Source organism: Oncorhynchus keta, chromosome 21 (assembly GCF_023373465.1).
Source record: "Oncorhynchus keta strain PuntledgeMale-10-30-2019 chromosome 21, Oket_V2, whole genome shotgun sequence".
Classification (NCBI taxonomy): domain Eukaryota; kingdom Metazoa; phylum Chordata; class Actinopteri; order Salmoniformes; family Salmonidae; genus Oncorhynchus; species Oncorhynchus keta.
In genome coordinates this window covers 42,570,379-42,589,861 of record NC_068441.1, presented here as the reverse complement: position 1 = coordinate 42,589,861, position 19,483 = coordinate 42,570,379, and the positions used below count along the sequence as shown (strand labels likewise).

The 19,483-nt window shown below is 43.0% G+C and overlaps 1 protein-coding gene across 2 annotated transcripts in view; it reads left to right on the top strand.

Annotated features, from left to right (window-relative positions):
• LOC118399710 (copine-9-like) overlaps positions 1–19,483 on the top strand; it is a 164,048-nt gene that overhangs the window by 119,196 nt on the left and 25,369 nt on the right. Inside the window, exons 8-16 of one of the 2 annotated variants that reach the window (XM_052473955.1) lie at positions 1,422–1,525; positions 1,947–2,051; positions 2,908–2,949; positions 4,007–4,082; positions 5,065–5,118; positions 5,395–5,456; positions 5,870–5,916; positions 6,932–7,113; positions 15,339–15,466. In XM_052473955.1, the coding sequence (XP_052329915.1) occupies positions 1,422–1,525; positions 1,947–2,051; positions 2,908–2,949; positions 4,007–4,082; positions 5,065–5,118; positions 5,395–5,456; positions 5,870–5,916; positions 6,932–7,113; positions 15,339–15,466 (800 nt within the window). Of the gene's footprint in view, positions 1–1,421; positions 1,526–1,946; positions 2,052–2,907; positions 2,950–3,970; positions 4,083–5,064; positions 5,119–5,394; positions 5,457–5,869; positions 5,917–6,931; positions 7,114–15,338; positions 15,467–19,483 lie in introns of both variants that reach the window. The other variant, XM_052473956.1, reaches the window with a different exon arrangement.

Below are 19,483 nucleotides of genomic sequence, written 5' to 3'. Positions count from 1 at the left end.
TCTTCTGTGGAGATGGGAGAACCTTCCAGAAGGATAACCATATTTGCAGCACCCCACCAATCAGGCCTTTATGGTAGCCAGATGGAATCCACTCCTCAGTTAAAGGCACATGACAGCCCGCTTGGAGTTTGCCAAAAGTCACCTAAAGGACTCCGACCATGAGAAACAAGTTTCTCTAGTCTGATGAAACCAAGATTGAACTCTTTGGCCTGAATTCCAAGCGTCACATGGGGAGGAATCCTGGCATCATCCTTATGGTGAAGCATGGTGATGGCAGCATCATGCTGTGGAGATGTTTTTCAGCGGCAGGGACTGGGAGACTAGTCAGGATCGAGAGAAATATAAATGGAGCAAAGTACAGAGAGATCCTTGATGAAACCTGCTCCAGAGTGCTCAGGACATCAAACTGGGGCGAAGGTTCACCTTCCAACAGGACAGTGACCCTAAGCACACAGCCAAGACAACGCAGGAGTGGCTTTGGGACACGTCTCTGAATGTCCTTGAGTGGCCCAACCACAGCCCAGACTTGAACCCGATCTAACATGTCTGGAGAGACCTGACAGTAGCTGTACAGCGACGCTCCTCTTCCAACCTGACAGAGCTTTAGATGATCTGCAGAAAAAATGGGAGAAACGCTTGAAGCGTCATACCCAAGAAGACTGGAGGCCGTAATCGCTTCCAAGAAGACTGGAGGCCGTAAACGCTTCCAAGAAGACTGGAGGCCGTAATCGCTTCCAAGAAGACTGGAGGCCGTAAACGCTTCCAAGAAGACTGGAGGCCGTAAACGCTTCCAAGAAGACTGGAGGCCGTAATCGCTTCCAAGAAGACTGGAGGCCGTAATCGCTTCCAAGAAGACTGGAGGCCGTAATCGCTTCCAAGAAGACTGGAGGCCGTAATCGCTTCCAAGAAGACTGGAGGCCGTAATCGCTTCCAAGAAGACTGGAGGCCGTAATCGCTTCCAAGAAGACTGGAGGCCGTAAACGCTTCCAAGAAGACTGGAGGCCGTAATCGCTTCCAAGAAGACTGGAGGCCGTAAACGCTTCCATGAAGACTGGAGGCCGTAATCGCTTCCAAGAAGACTGGAGGCCGTAATCGCTTCCAAGAAGACTGGAGGCCGTAATCGCTGACAACGGTTCTTCAACAAAGTACTGAGTAAAGGGTCTGAATACTTATGTACATTTTTATATTTCACTATTTTATATATTTTTTTACATTTGCAAACAAATCTAGAAACCCGTTTTTACTTTGTCATTATGGGGTATTGTGTGTAAATTGAGGCGGGTAAAAAATGTAATCCATTTTTAGAATAAGGCAGTAACGTAACAATGTGGAAAAAGTCAAGGTGTCTGAATACTTTTCCGATTAATACCACCACCTTGGTTTAATGTTTAGACTTGTCTGAGACTTGTCTTTTCTTTCAGGACATTGCCACTATGCAGTTGTGTGCCAACAAGCTGGACAAAAAAGACTTCTTTGGCAAGTCAGATCCCTTCCTGGTCTTCTACCGCAGCAATGAAGACGGAACGTGAGTGTGTGTGTTTATGTCTGTGTGGTGGGCATGCGTGTGTATCAAGATGAGTTAACTTCCCACATCGTCTGTTATGTATCACATCTGTCAAAATGTTGATTTTGGAGAGAACAACGCTTTGATTTCCTTGGTGTTTGTGGTTGATAGCGCTATGCTTTGTGTGTGCCCTGTACTCACTTCATAGACGTTAAAATGAGCCTCTCGTTTGCCATCACTGGCAGGAATTTCTTCGGGTCCATACAAATATAATTACTAGAAGCGGGGGGAAAGCCCCTCAGACCACGGCCATTCGACTGTACCCTTATAAGTCATTCTATTTCTGTTGGTTCACCATATTCTTTGGTATTTGTGGTTAATACCTTTCCATCCCTGTACAGTATCTGTAGTCAGAGCTCCTTGTGTTTGCTGTGTACTGTAGGTTCACCATCTGCCATAAGACAGAGGTAATAAAGAATACTCTGAACCCTGTTTGGCAGCCCTTCACCATCCCTGTACGAGCACTCTGTAACGGAGACTATGATAGGTGAGTGACACACAGACAGCCAACAGCATAGGTCAAAAGTCACTTAGCCCCCAAGGCAAAGAGATGACCACATTAGCCATTTTGGGGAATTTCAGCAGAAGCTTTCATCCAAAGCAACCTAATAAATTATAAATATTTATTTATTTCATTGTGCTTTCCATTACAGAGAGAATCTCAAAGCGCTGGTAAAGGACACACAAAAGAAGCAATGTAAAAATGAGAATAGGCTACAGCAGTATATTCTCCAGTATGGTCCATGCCAGAATCAAACTCTGATGTTGCCAGCACCTTGCTAGCTGAGCCATTGGCAAGACTGTGGGACTAAGTCCTGTCTGCCCTCAATACTGATGATTTTGGAATGTTGCTGTAGCATGATGTACTACTGTACCCATAATGCTCTGTGGTGGTCAGAATAATGCCAGCAGTCGGCCATATTGTCTCAGAGGCCAGCACTGGTGTTATTGGGACCAACATGGAGGTTCCACAATGTCTAGTTTATCTCGGATTATCAAACACACACTATTACTTTGGAATGTATTGCTAGTGGATACAGCTTTTGATATACTTGTGAATTGTGATTCACACAAATTAAACATATTATATTGTTAATTAATTAAATAAACAGTATATTGTTTTCTATTTACATAATACGTTTTACTGGGTAAAATCCTTTAAGGTGAGTGAAAATGCATCTGTGTGACCATTTGAGAATAATGTTTGAACAATTCTTCGTAGTTGGTGGGTGAACTACTGTATGCCTCATATATCACTGAATTGGAACACACACAGACACACACATGCACACACACACCTCTCTGTGATTCTCATCTCTCTCTCTTATCTTCCCTCTCTCCAGGACGGTCAAGGTGGATGTGTATGATTGGGACCGAAATGGAAGGTAATTTTCTCTCTGTCTCTCTCTTTCTCTCTCTACTCTCCTCTCTCTCTCTCTCTCTCTCTCTCTCTCTCTCTCTCTCTCTCTCTCTCTCTCGCTCTCTCGCTCTCTCGCTCTATTCTCTCTCTCTCTCTCTCTCTCCCTCCCTCCCTCCCTCTCTCTCTCTCTCTCTCTCTCTCTCTCTCTCTCTCTCTCTCTCTCTCTCTCTCTCTCTCTCTCTCTCTCTCTCTCTCTCTCTCTCTCTCTCTCTCTCTCTCTGTCTCTCTGTCTCTCTCTGTCTCTCTCTGTCTCTCTCTCTTCCACTCCCTGTCGTTTCATCCTTCATCCATTTCATTTACAATCAGACGCTCAAAATCTCCCTCAAATGTCATCCCTCGTCCTTTCTCTGGAGGGGAATCTCAAAATGGGGGACTCTATCTCATAAGGTTCTGGTTTAGGGTTAGCACACACAACCACAAATCACTGACTGAAACTTTAAAAAGTCAGATGTGATATCAGAATGGAGAGTGTACATATCACTCTCTCTCCCTCCCTCCATCTCTGTCCCCGTCTTTATGGGGGGAATATGAGTGTTGACCTCCCTCCATCTCTCCCTACCTTCATCTCCATCCATCTCTCTTCATCTCCCTCCAACTCTCCCTCCCTCTCTCCCCCTCACTCCATCTCTCTGTCCCCTTCTTTATGAAAGGGAATATGAGTGTTGACCTCCTCCCTCCATATCTCCTTCCCTCTCTCCCTTCCTCTCTGTCCTCTTCTTTATGAGTGGAATATGAGTGTTGACCTCCTTCCTCCATCTCTGTCCCCTTTTTTATTAAGGGAATGGGAGGGTAGACTGCCTCCCTCCCTCCATCTCTCTGTCCTCTTTCCCTTCCTTCTTCACTGATGGTGGCTACTGATGGGGCTTCCTCTCTAAAAAGGACATGTCGATTGAAAGCAGGCATGTCCTATTTGGCTTTAGGTGATGCTATTTAGATGAAGATGAGGGGCCGGGGTTGGTGTTTCCTTCAGTATGGTACTCTTTCAGATGCTGCAGGTGTTACTCTCGCAACTATTCCCACAGTCATGACTTCATTGGCGAGTTCACCACCAGCTACAGAGAATTCTCCAGAGGCCAGAGCCAGTTCAACGTCTATGAGGTAAAAAAAAAGAAAAGAACAGGGATCCTAGTGATCACAAGATGTTTAAAAATATTTTCAGCTGAAAAATACATTTAACATTTTTTTTATTTTGGCCTCCCGGGTGGCGCAGTGGTTAAGGGCGCTGTCCTGCTGCGCCAGCTGTGCCACCAGAGGCTCTGGGTTCGCGCCCAGGCTCTGTCGTAACCGGCCGCGTCCGGGAGGTCCGTGGGGCGACGCACAATTGGCCTAGCGTCGCCCGGGTTAGGGAGGGTTTAGCCGGTAGGGAAATCCTTGTCTCATCGTGCACCAGGTTGGATGCGCGCTGTGTTAAGAAGCAGTGCGGCTTGGTTGGGTTGTGTATCGGAGGACGCATGACTTTCAACCTTCGTCTCTCCCAAGCCCGTACGGGAGTTGTAGCGACGAGACAAGATAGTAGCTACTAAACAATTGGATACCATGAAATTGGGGAGAAAAGGGGGGGAGGAAATAAAAAATACAAATAAAAATGTATTTTGCTCATAGGGGTGAGCATTTATTAAAATGTTTATATTATGTCTCTCTATGTAGGACATTTTCAACTGACTTGTACTGTTTAAAGGTGCACTATGCAGAAATTGCTCCACCATTTCCTGGTTGCAAAAATGTGAATAGTTTGCCTAATTTCAGTTTGTGAGAAAAAACAAGCAGGTATATTTTAGAGAGTCATTAGAGCATCTAATATATTTTCCATAACCAAAAATATTATATTTTCAGCTGTTTGAAGCTTATGCGTAAAACCAAAAGTAAAACACTCAAAAACAAAACTGAAGAATGGGAAGCATAGAAATAGTGCTTCCATAGAGAAAGCATTATTTTTTTTATTTAAGAACTACAGATTTTTACCTTGTCAGCTCAGGGATTCGATCTTGCAACCTTCCTGTTACTAGTCCAACGCTCTAACCACTAGGCTACCCTGCCGCCCCAATATATAATTTTCCTTTCCCTACACGTTTTTGTTCAGGTTCTAAACCATAAAAAGAAAGGCAAGAAGAAGAAATACGTCAATTCAGGGACAGTGAGTATCGTTTGAGATTTCCCATCTCCACCTGTCAGTGTTTTATAGATAGGATTCATTGCCAATGTGATATGTCATATACAGTAAAGGTTTTGCTTTTCCATCTATTTTCACCCCCCCTCTCTTTCTCTCCCTCTCTATCACCCTGTTTCTCTCTGCCCTCCCTCCCTCCCTCCCTCCCCCTCTCTCTCTCTCTCTCTCTCTCTCTCTCTCTCTCTCTCTCCCCTCTCTCTCTCCCCTCTCTCTCTCTCTCCCCCATCTCTCCATCCTCTGAAGGTGACACTGCTGTCCTTCAAAGTGGAGTCAGAATACACGTTTGTGGACTTCATCCGGGGAGGGTGAGCCCACTCTTAATAACTTTGTATTAATGTTAGAGCCCACTCTCAATAACTTTGTATTAATGTTAGAGCCCACTCTCAATAACTTTGTATTAATGTTAGAGCCCACTCTCAATAACTTTGTATTAATGTTACAGCCCACTCTCAATAACTTTGTATTAATGTTACAGCCCACTATCAATAACTTTGTATTAATGTTAGAGTCCACTCTTAATAACTTTGCATAAACATTAGAGGCCAATCTTAGTGATGTTCCATTAACGTTAGAGGCTGATGTTGATGGCTTGCTCAGTCTAGCGTGCATGTCTGAAATTGTTTTGCGTTGTTTAAACGAACAATATCCTTTCTAGACTTTATTTTGTTTTTGCCTGGTAAAGTTTGTTATTCATCGTAATTAATCATTGTCTCACCAGGACGCAACTCAACTTCACAGTGGCCATCGATTTCACAGCGTCTAATGGTAAGTGTAGCCAAATTACTGATGCAGTTTGTTGTTTATTAGCATCTCTTTTAGGCTACTGAAGGACTAACGTTTCCCTAAAATCCTTATGAAATAATATTATGCTAACCTGTCATCTAAAGCAGGGTTATTTAACATGGTATACTGCATGGTATATTCATGAATATTGCTAGGAACAACAGAATAAACCAATTTTGAATTACATACAGTATCTACAATATAAAAGAGGAGAATATTTGCTTTCTAATAATTATTCTTTCTATTAATTATTATTTCTCAACTCCTAATATTGAGCTAATTACACTCCCTCGAGTATCTGACATTGTGTCACGCTCGTCATAAGGATCGGACCAAGGCGCAGCGTGGTATGCGTACATTCTCTTTTTAATTAATTAACAAAAAACAACCAAACGAAAAGTGAAGCTATACAAACTAGTGCTGACAGGCAACTAAACATAGACATACAAAACCCCTAGACATACAAAACCCCTAGACATACAAAAACCCTAGACATACAAAAACCTAGAGTACCCACCCTAGTCAATCAATCAATCAATCAAATTTTATTTATATAGCCCTTCGTACATCAGATGATATCTCAAAGTGCTGTACAGAAACCCAGCCTAAAACCCCAAACAGCAAGCAATGCAGGTGTAGAAGCACGGTGGCTAGGAAAAACTCCCTAGAAAGGCCAAAACCTAGGAAGAAACCTAGAGAGGAACCAGGCTATGTGGGGTGGCCAGTCCTCTTCTGGCTGTGCCGGGTGGAGATTATAACAGAACAAGTCACATCCTGACTTAACCAAAATATATAGAAAACAGAGATATCTAAGGTCAGGGCGTGACACACAGCCCCCATGAGTACCAGTGCTGCTGGCTGCTGGTAAAGCTTTCTTGTCTTGGACATATATTTTTGCCAACAAATGGCTAACCTTTCTCTAATTAGCTAACCAGCTGCTATTTGTGAAAATGTTTTGAAATAAATAAATCATGTATGCTCTGTTGCTGTGTTCCAGGTAACCCATCCCAGCCCACCTCTCTGCACTACATGAGTCCCTACCAGATGAATGCCTACGCCATGGCCCTGAAGGCTGTGGGGGAGATCATCCAGGACTACGACAGTGACAAGATGTTCCCCGCCTACGGCTTCGGAGCCAAGCTGCCACCGGACGGCAAGATCTCCCATGTCTTCCCACTGGTGAGAGAAAGAGGGAGGGCTAGAGAGAATGGTACTACTTCTCTACCAGAGTGGGGAATGATCAGGAACTGTTTCATTTATTGCAAAGAGGTGCTGGTAGTTCTTCCTACAGTCTTACTGATCCATAGAAGAGTTCTTGGAACTATATAAATATTTTTTGACATCAATGTCCGTCCTGTAATATGTTTTTTTGCTCTCGCGCTTTTTCACTATTATGTGACGTTGCATTCCACATTGCTTTCTTTATTCATACACATTTATGGGTAAGAGTTCATATCAAACAAGAGCCAGAAACTAAAACCGTGAACAGTATACAGTGCATTCGGAAACTATTCAGACCCCTCTTCCTCTTCCCCTTTTTCCTAATTTTGTTACTTTACAGCCTTATCTTATAACATTTATTAAATAAAAACAATTCTCATCAATCTACCCAGAATACCCCATACAGGTTTTTAGACATTTTTGCAAATGTATTCAAATGAAAAAACATATTTACATAAGTATTCAGACCCTTTGCTATGAGACCTCGAAATTGAGCTCAGGTGCATCCTGATTCCACTGATCATCCTTGAGATGTTTCTACAACTTGATTGGAGTCCACTTGTGGTACAGTGCCTTGCGAAAGTATTCGCCCCCCTTGAAATGTGCGACCTTTTGCCACATTTCAGGCTTCAAACATAAAGATATAAAACTGTATTTTTTTCTGAAGAATCAACAACAAGTGGGACACAATCATGAAGTGGAATGACATTTATTGGATATTTCAAACTTTTTTAACAAATCAAAAACTGAAAAATTGGGCGTGCAAAATTATTCAGCCCCCTTAAATTAATACTTTGTAGCAATTACAGCTGTAAGTCGCTTGGGGTATGTCTCTATCAGTTTTGCACATCGAGAGACTGGCATTTTTTCCCATTCCTCCTTGCAAAACAGCTCGAGCTCAGTGAGGTTGGATGGAGAGCATTTGTGAACAGCAGTTTTCAGTTCTTTCCACAGATTCTCGATTGGATTCAGGTCTGGACTTTGACTTGGCCATTCTAACACCTGGATATGTTTATTTTTGAACCATTCCATTGTAGATTTTGCTTTATGTTTTGGATCATTGTCTTGTTGGAAGACAAATCTCCGTCCCAGTCTCAGGTCTTTTGCAGACTCCATCAGGTTTTCTTCCAGAATGGTCCTGTATTTGGCTCCATCCATCTTCCCATCAATTTGAACCATCTTCCCTGTCCCTGCTGAAGAAAAGCAGGCCCAAACCATGATGCTGCCACCACCATGTTTGACAGTGGGGATGGTGTGTTCAGGGTGATGAGCTGTGTTGCTTTTACGCCAAACATACGTTTTGCATTGTTGCCAAAAAGTTCAATTTTGGTTTCATCTGACCAGAGCACCTTCTTCCACATGTTTGGTGTGTCTCCCAGGTGGCTTGTGGCAAACTTTAAACAACACTTTTTATGGATATCTTTAAGAAATGGCTTTCTTCTTGCCACTCTTCCATAATGGCCAGATTTGTGCAATATACGACTGATTGTTGTCCTATGGACAGAGTCTCCCACCTCAGCTGTAGATCTCTGCAGTTCATCCAGAGTGATCATGGGCCTCTTGGCTGCATCTCTGATCAGTCTTCTCCTTGTATGAGCTGAAAGGTTAGAGGGACAGCCAGGTCTTGGTAGATTTGCAGTGTTCTGATACTCCTTCCATTTCAATATTATCGCTTGCACAGTGCTCCTTGGGATGTTTAAAGCTTGGGAAATATTTTTGTATCCAAATCCGGCTTTAAACTTCTTCACAACAGTATCTCGGACCTGCTTGGTGTGTTCCTTGTTCTTCATGATGCTCTCTGCGCTTTTAACGGACCTCTGAGACTATCACAGTGCAGGTGCATTTATACGGAGACTTGATTACACACAGGTGGATTGTATTTATCATCATTAGACATTTAGGTCTACATTGGATCATTCAGAGATCCTCACTGAACTTCTGGAGAGAGTTTGCTGCACTGAAAGTAAAGGGGCTGAATAATTTTGCACGCCTAATTTTTCAGTTTTTGATTTGTTAAAAAAGTTTGAAATATCCAATAAATGTCGTTCCACTTCATGATTGTGTCCCACTTGTTGTTGATTCTTCACAAAACAATACAGTTTTATATCTTTATGTTTTAAGCCTGAAATGTGGCAAAAGGTCGCAAAGTTCAAGGGGGCCGAATACTTTCGCACGGCACTAACTGACTTGCCTAGTTAAATAAAACATGTAAAAAATGGTGTGTGGATTGGAAAAAAAACTGTAATGTAACAAAATGTGGGAAAAGTCATGAGGTCTGAATACTTTCCGAATGCTCTGTATGTATCCATCTGTCTGGCTCAGATGCAAGACTTTGAATAGCCTATTTTTGAGTAGTGAAGGCCATCTTTCTGTACATCCTCTATATCAATTTGTATCCAAGGCTGACTGAAGCTCCAAGCCAAATCTATTACATTTCTTAGCAATGAAAATACAGTTACCTGTGAAATACCTACCTGTGTTATGCCTACTGACATGAGGCAATCATACTTCTATACTACATAACATCATTGTATAATTAACATTCATCGTCAGAAGGCAAAAGGCTTGATTCAGTACTGAGTTTCCTTAGTTTCTTGGGATTTTCTGTGAAGTCTGACATTGACTCTATCCATCCGTACAGCCCACATGAATTACACCGTGAACACATTACCTTTACATGGGGTAATAATGTCACGAGGAACACGAAAGCCTATAAATATGTCAACACAAAATACAAATTGCAGCACCGTTGTGTAAGCCCATGCGTTAGCGTCGGCCTCAAGTAGTTCTGTGAACTGTTTGAAAAAGGGTAGAGGAAGAAAACATTGTGAGTCAGGAAGTGGCTCGGAAAGAAGAAAAAAAATCCATCTGTTTGTAGCAGAAAAGTGCGAACCAAACGAGGGACCAGACAGACGCGGAGACTGGAATAGACTTTGGAGGACGTAGCGCTTAGCTTAGCATCCTGAAACGATGAAGAAAGAACAACAAAGAGTAAACACTAAGCACAAAAAAACGACTTCTCCTCAGATTCTAGACGTCTATTATCTCCCTGGACAGAGGAAAAAGAAAAAGTGGAGGAAATGTTGAACAAAGAAGAGTAAAAAAAAAAAAAGCAGCCTTATTTTCAGCTATTTTTATTTTCTTCCCAAAGCTGGAGGAATTCACCTTAAAGCAATCTCCTTGACGTGAAGGAAATTATACAAAGGTTGAAGCAAAATAATACAGTAGACTGTAAGGAAAATGGACAATAAATGACTTATTTTTCTTGTCCTTTTAAATTGCCCTCGATAGGTAGCAATGTTTTCAAATGTTTGCCCTTTGATCTTGATGACAGGCTTATAACGTTTAGTTCAGCACTTGTGTATGTTGCGTTTATGTCTGGTTTAGAGGGTAATGAAGTGTTATGACAATGTTATGAAGCCTGTACAAGCAATGGTTGCTGCAGTAATGGTTGATGCAGATGTGTGATACAAGTCATTTGTCTCACCCAATTCTCATTGTGCAAAAAAACTAAGTTTGAGCTGGACATCTGTAAAATGTAGAATCCTAACTATACTACTACAATACTATCTGTCCCATGGAGTCTGTCCCATAAGGTCAATAATAGTCATGTCACAACATTCATTGTTTTTATTTAGTCAATTTTAGAATAAGGCTGTAATGTAACAAAATGTGGAAAAAGCGAAGGGGTCTGAATAAACTAAGTTTGAGCTGGACGTCTGTAAAATGTAGAATCATAACTATACTACTACTATACTTTCTGTCCCATAATAGTCGTATCACAACAATGCGCCAGTGTCCCTCGTGGCTGGTTATACAACCTGTTTTACCAGCCACAGTTGCGGACACCAAAAAGTGTGTCTTCGGAAGGCATTCATTTTCACTTCCTTTAGCGTGTTTATTTTTTCCTTTTAATTAGTTTTCTCTTCAAAGAGAATGAGAAAGACCAGATGGCTGTTGTCTCGTTTTTGTCAGATGAACTTTAATGAAGGATATAGGCTGTAGAACACTCTTTTATCCTGGCCGGACAGGGCTTAAAGCAGACTGTCTTTTATGTTGGCTGAATGACTTTTGGCTATTTAACTTTGTATTATTATGTGACGATAAATTCATTTTTGGGAACAGACATATTGTTTGCCGGATTATTTTTGTTCTTATGTCTTGATTGATTTACCAATTTGTCTTTTTCACATTGTCTAAAGAAAATATTCAGCCAACTTAAATTCTTCCATTACCGATCAGCCCTGTGTTATGCCTACTGACATGAGTTCTCCCATTACCGATCAGTCCTGTGTTATGCCTACTGACATGAGTTCTCCCATTACCGATCAGTCCTGTGTTATGCCTACTGACATGAGTTCTCCCATTACCGATCAGTCCTGTGTTATGCCTACTGACATGAGTTCTCCCATTACCGATCAGTCCTGTGTTATGCCTACTGACATGAGTTCTCCCATTACCGATCAGCCCTGTGTTATGCCTACTGACATGAGTTCTCCCATTACCGATCAGTCCTGTGTTATGCCTACTGACATGAGTTCTCCCATTACCGATCAGTCCTGTGTTATGCCTACTGACATGAGTTCTCCCATTACCGATCAGTCCTGTGTTATGCCTACTGACATGAGTTCTCCCATTACCGATCAGTCCTGTGTTATGCCTACTGACATGAGTTCTCCCATTACCGATCAGTCCTGTGTTATGCCTACTGACATGAGTTCTCCCATTACCGATCAGTCCTGTGTTATGCCTACTGACATGAGTTCTCCCATTACCGATCAGTCCTGTGTTATGCCTACTGACATGAGTTCTCCCATTACCGATCAGTCCTGTGTTATGCCTACTGACATGAGTTCTCCCATTACCGATCAGTCCTGTGTTATGCCTACTGACATGAGTTATCCCATTACTGACATGAGTTCTCCCATTACCGATCAGTCCTGTGTTATGCCTACTGACATGAGTTATCCCATTACTGACATGAGTTCTCCCATTACCGATCAGTCCTGTGTTATGCCTACTGACATGAGTTCTCCCATTACCGATCAGTCCTGTGTTATGCCTACTGACATGAGTTCTCCCATTACCGATCAGTCCTGTGTTATGCCTACTGACATGAGTTCTCCCATTACCGATCAGCCCTGTGTTATGCCTACTGACATGAGTTCTCCCATTACCGATCAGCCCTGTGTTATGCCTACTGACATGAGTTCTCCCATTACCAATCAGTCCTGTGTTATGCCTACTGACATGAGTTCTCCCATTACCGATCAGTCCTGTGTTATGCCTACTGACATGAGTTCTCCCATTACCGATCAGCCCTGTGTTATGCCTACTGACATGAGTTCTCCCATTACCGATCAGCCCTGTGTTATGCCTACTGACATGAGTTCTCCCATTACCGATCAGTCCTGTGTTATGCCTACTGACATGAGTTCTCCCATTACCGATCAGCCCTGTGTTATGCCTACTGACATGAGTTCTCCCATTACCGATCAGCCCTGTGTTATGCCTACTGACATGAGTTCTCCCATTACCGATCAGTCCTGTGTTATGCCTACTGACATGAGTTCTCCATTACCGATCAGCCCTGTGTTATGCCTACTGACATGAGTTCTCCATTACCGATCAGCCCTGTGTTATGCCTACTGACATGAGTTCTCCCATTACCGATCAGCCCTGTGTTATGCCTACTGACATGAGTTCTCCCATTACCGATCAGTCCTGTGTTATGCCTACTGACATGAGTTCTCCCATTACCGATCAGCCCTGTGTTATGCCTACTGACATGAGTTCTCCCATTACCGATCAGCCCTGTGTTATGCCTACTGACATGAGTTCTCCCATTACCGATCAGTCCTGTGTTATGCCTACTGACATGAGTTCTCCATTACCGATCAGCCCTGTGTTATGCCTACTGACATGAGTTCTCCATTACCGATCAGCCCTGTGTTATGCCTACTGACATGAGTTCTCCCATTACCGATCAGCCCTGTGTTATGCCTACTGACATGAGTTCTCCCATTACCGATCAGTCCTGTGTTATGCCTACTGACATGAGTTCTCCCATTACCGATCAGCCCTGTGTTATGCCTACTGACATGAGTTCTCCCATTACCGATCAGTCCTGTGTTATGCCTACTGACATGAGTTCTCCCATTACCGATCAGCCCTGTGTTATGCCTACTGACATGAGTTCTCCCATTACCGATCAGCCCTGTGTTATGCCTACTGACATGAGTTCTCCCATTACCGATCAGTCCTGTGTTATGCCTACTGACATGAGTTCTCCCATTACCGATCAGCCCTGTGTTATGCCTACTGACATGAGTTCTCCCATTACCGATCAGTCCTGTGTTATGCCTACTGACATGAGTTCTCCCATTACCGATCAGTCCTGTGTTATGCCTACTGACATGAGTTCTCCCATTACCGATCAGTCCTGTGTTATGCCTACTGACATGAGTTCTCCCATTACCGATCAGTCCTGTGTTATGCCTACTGACATGAGTTCTCCCATTACCGATCAGTCCTGTGTTATGCCTACTGACATGAGTTCTCCCATTACCGATCAGTCCTGTGTTATGCCTACTGACATGAGTTCTCCCATTACCGATCAGTCCTGTGTTATGCCTACTGACATGAGTTCTCCCATTACCGATCAGTCCTGTGTTATGCCTACTGACATGAGTTATCCCATTACTGACATGAGTTCTCCCATTACCGATCAGTCCTGTGTTATGCCTACTGACATGAGTTATCCCATTACTGACATGAGTTCTCCCATTACCGATCAGTCCTGTGTTATGCCTACTGACATGAGTTCTCCATTACCGATCAGTCCTGTGTTATGCCTACTGACATGAGTTCTCCCATTACCGATCAGTCCTGTGTTATGCCTACTGACATGAGTTCTCCCATTACCGATCAGTCCTGTGTTATGCCTACTGACATGAGTTCTCCCATTACCGATCAGCCCTGTGTTATGCCTACTGACATGAGTTCTCCCATTACCGATCAGCCCTGTGTTATGCCTACTGACATGAGTTCTCCCATTACCGATCAGCCCTGTGTTATGCCTACTGACATGAGTTCTCCCATTACCGATCAGCCCTGTGTTATGCCTACTGACATGAGTTCTCCCATTACCGATCAGCCCTGTGTTATGCCTACTGACATGAGTTCTCCCATTACCGATCAGTCCTGTGTTATGCCTACTGACATGAGTTCTCCCATTACCGATCAGTCCTGTGTTATGCCTACTGACATGAGTTCTCCCATTACCGATCAGTCCTGTGTTATGCCTACTGACATGAGTTCTCCCATTACCGATCAGTTCTCCCATTACCGATCAGCCCTGTGTTATGCCTACTGATATGAGTTCTCCCATTACCGATCAGTCCTGTGTTATGCCTACTGACATGAGTTCTCCCATTACATTCAATGTATAGCCCTCATCAAATGTTTCAATGCATAGCCCTCATCAAATGTTTCAATGTATAGCCCTCATCAAATGTTTCAATGTATAGCCCTCATCAAATGTTTCAATGTATAGCCCTCATCAAATGTTTCAATGTATAGCCCTCATCAAATGTTTCAATGTATAGCCTTCATCAAATGTTTCAATGTATAGCCCTCATCAAATGTTTCAATGTATAGCCCTCATCAAATGTTTCAATGTATAGCCCTCATCAAATGTTTCAATGCATAGCCCTCATCAAATGTTTCAATGTATAGCCCTCATCAAATGTTTCAATGTATAGCCCTCATCAAATGTTTCAATGTATAGCCCTCATCAAATGTTGCAATGTATAGCCCTCATCAAATGTTTCAATGTATAGCCCTCATCAAATGTTTCAATGTATAGCCCTCATCAAATGTTTCAATGTATAGCCCTCATCAAATGTTTCAATGTATAGCCCTCATCAAATGTTTCAATGTATAGCCCTCATCAAATGTTTCAATGTATAGCCCTCATCAAATGTTTCAATGTATAGCCCTCATCAAATGTTTCAATGTATAGCCCTCATCAAATGTTTCAATGTATAGCCCTCATCAAATGTTTCAATGTATAGCCCTCATCAATCTTTTTCTTGTTCATGGTTTCAAAGGAAAAAGGGGATTTCATTTTCAAACAACTGGTGTAGAGGGGCTATCTTAAATAATGTCCATGGTTCCTACAGAACTCCAACAGTGAGAACCCTAACTGTGTGGGGATCGAGGGAGTGTTGGAGGCGTACTTCCAGAGTCTCCGCACCGTTCAGCTCTACGGACCCACCAACTTCGCTCCTGTCATCAACCAGGTGGCACGGTGAGAGAATGACAGGAAATGAACACAAACTCACACACCCATGACACACACATGCATGTACACGTATATACATGCACGCAAACGCAAACACAAACACACACACACACACACACACACACACACACACACACACACACACACACACACACACACACACACACACACACACACACACACACACACACACACACACACACACACACACACACACACACAGAAAGAGTACAGACATACACACACACACACACACACACACACACACACACACACACACACACACACACACACACACACACACACACACACACACAGAGAAAGAGTACAGACATACACACACACACACACACTTTAAACCCCCTATGCTCCTTTGATAACCTCTTTCGAAGTCACTGAGATCTCTTCATATTGCCATGGTAGCCAAAATAATGGGCAACTGGGCATTTTTATACATGGCCCTAAGCATGATGGAATCTTAATGTCTTAATTAACTCAGGAACCACACTCTCTCAATATACTTTGTATCCTTCATTTACTAAAGTGTTTCCTTATTAGGGTGGTTACCTGTATATACGTGCTTTGACTTGCTTGACACAATACAAGAGTCACATACACACAGATACAGTACATGACCACAAGTATGTGGACACCTGCTCATCAAAAATCTAATTCCAAAATCAGTGGCATTAATATGGAGCTGGTCCACCCTTTGCTGCTCTAACAACCTTCACTCTTCTGGGAAGACTAGATGTTGGAACGTTGGAGCTTTCGACTCTGTCAATCACCGTGTTCCTATCGGCAGACTAAACAGCCTTGGTTTCTCTAATGGGGGTGCCACAGGGTTCAATTCTCGGGTCGACTCTTTTCTCTGTATATATCAATAATGCCGCTCTTGCATTCTGTGATCCACCTCTACGCAGATGACACCATTCTGTATACATCTGGCCTTTCTTTGGACACTGTGCTAACAAACCTCCAACTGAGCTTCAACGCTTCAGGCCAACTCCTTCAGGCCTCCAACTGCTCTTAAATGCTAGTAAAACTAAATGCATGCTCTTCAACTAATCGCTGCCCGCACCCAACCGCCCAACTAGCATCACTACTCTGGATGGTTCTGACTTAGAATATGTGGATAACTATAAATACCTAGGTGTCTGGCTAAACTGTAAACTCTCCTTCCAGACTCACATTAAGCATCTCCAATCCAAAGTTAAATATAGAATCAGCTTCCTATTTCGCAACAAAGCCTTATTCACTCATGCTGCCTAACATACCCTCGTAAAACAGACTATCCTACCGATCTTTGACTTCGGCGATGTCATTTACAAAATATTCTTCAACACTCTACTCAACAAATTGGATGCAGTCTATCACAGTGCCATCCGTTTTCTCACCAAAGCCCCATATACTACCCACCACTTCGACATGTATGCTCTCGTCGGCTGGCCCTCGATACATATTCGTCGCCAGACCCACTGGCTCCAGGTGATCTATAAATCTTTGCTATGTAAAGCTCCGCCTTATCTCAGCTCACTGGTCACCATAGCAGCACCCACCCATAGCACGCGCTCCAGCAGGTATATTTCACTGGTCATCCCCAAAGCCAACACCTGCTTTGGCCGCCTTTCCTTCCAGTTCTCTGCTGCCAATGACTAGAACGAATTGCAAAAATCACTGAAGTTAGAGACTTATATCTCCCTCACTAACTTTAAGCGTCAGCTGTCAGAGCAGCTTACAGATCGCTGCAGCTGTACACATTCCATGTGTAAATAGCCCATCCAACCAACTACCTACCTCATCCCCATATTTGTTTTTGTTTTTCTGCTCTTTTGCACACCAGTGTCGTGTCTTTGCCTATTCCGAATTAAGTGATATGACATGCTATTCTGTAAAATAATTTCTACGTAATTAATATTACCTGATTGAGCTAATCATGTAAATGTAATTAACTAGAGAGTCGAGCACCACAAAATAATATTTATAGAGCTGTTATCTTCCGAATAAACTCTTAAAGACCTATTCATATTTTACATCAATAGCAGTCAATATTAATCATCACCTTAATTCAGTCTCATCTGAAAGTTGTACATTCTTGGTTATCTTCACGAACCCTAGCCAACAAGTTGAATCAGCAATACAAAATTGGGTTTAATTATTTATTAAATACCTAACTAATCACACAGAATTACATCTACAAAGAATGAATTATACCTTGATTACAAATTACGTCATAAAGGAAAACGTCCCTAGCGGCGGAACAGATATGACGGCTGGTTACACAAAAGAAAAGGGCTGGGTTTGAGTGAAAGAGCGGGAGGACTGAGGGACAAAGGAAGAAGCTGTGCTATCGTAAATACAGTATCTCATGCATTCTAAATTACCACCCATTTGGAAAAGGAAAATGCAATAAAAATTTACTCTGAGCTGCGCTTCGGTAGGTTGGTGGTAGATGGAAGGCCGTGTTGCCAAACCGAGTCCTTTGTCCTTTGAAGAATGTCTCTGTTTGTCAATTGGATACGTTGTAGTAACATCGTTGTGTGATAGACGGGATACTCTGTCTGTTCCTTCCTAACCCTCGTTTGCAGCTGCTGTTGCTAACTCAACGGCTAGGAGGTATCACTTCTGTAGTGAATAAGAGTTCAAAGTTCATACCATTCGCAACCAAAGCTCACACTGATATTGGCTTCGTTCTGTAGTTATTATCTGAACCATTCTGACATCGGACCGTCGTCCTCACATCCTCGGAACAGGAGGTTACATTTTCGTCAAGGGCTTATATAGTGGAGGGAGAAAAGGGGTGTGTTTCATAGTTTACAAGCTATGTCTCTTCACGTGGGCGGGCCACTGAGTCGGGCCTAATTCACTCATGAAAACCCAATTCTCACATTGTAGAAGCTAAAATGACATTTCATCCCATCACAAATAATGTAATATTCAAACATTTAAATTGAACAACAGTTCCATGTGAATCCGATAACTGATGTGTAGACTTTACACTGTAGAGTTTATGTCATCTTATCATTGATGAGAATGTCTCAGATGACAACCGAAATGACATCATATTCATTAAGTACCACTGCATATGTTCAATTGGTCGGATTACCAGAAGAATCATAAAACACGGGACGAGATGTGAAAAACTGTCCATTGTGCCAATAGATGGAATGCACTCGCATGAGATTTGCCGTGATGTTGACAGAGTGGCATGGGAGGTTTATTTCTTAGACTGGGGTAAGATGTCAATTTTTGGGACACATCCTCAGTAGTGTGCCTTCGAATCAGTGGGTGTTTCGGCCTTTAATCACTAAACACCCTCATCAAAGGTGGCCAGCTAAAGGGTGATCAAGCCTTAGCTTGTGTCCCATGCCCAATTAAGATGTCCCACGGGACTATGCAAGGCAGGGGCGTCCTCTTCCCTGAGCCAGCCATACAGCTGACCGCATACCTCATATGCCCTCCTCAAGTTGGAGGGATCTGAATTGGGTTCGCAGGTGGGGGTGGGGGGGTCATGAAGTTATAGCCCAGCAAGGGTCCTTCCGTTTGATCCAGATCCACTGGCTGCCTCTTTCAGCTGCTTGAGAAACTGCTCTGACGGTCTGCCGCAGAGCCTGTCCATGGATTCCAAGTTCTTTCAGCAACCTGATGATGGAAGAAGCCACGAATCCTCTACATCCCACTTCAACTGGCCAGACTTTTGCATTCCAGCCACGCTGAGTTGCGTCTGCTGCCAACTCTGTGTAACGCAGTTTCTTACGCTCGTAGGCCTCTTCAACAGAGTTTTCCCATGGGACTGTGAGCTCTATGATGTACACAGCCTTTCGTGAAGGGGACCAGAGTACCATGTCTGGCCTAAGGTTGGTAGAAGCAATCTCAGGTGGAAAAATTAGTTGCTGGTCAATATCGACAAGCATCTTCCAGTCCCGGGCCATGGCTAGGTGTCCAGTTTCTAGCTTTGTAGGAGGATACTTGGGCCTTTTCTGTCCCTCCCGGATGAATGTTGTTGTTTTGACGGGATTGCTT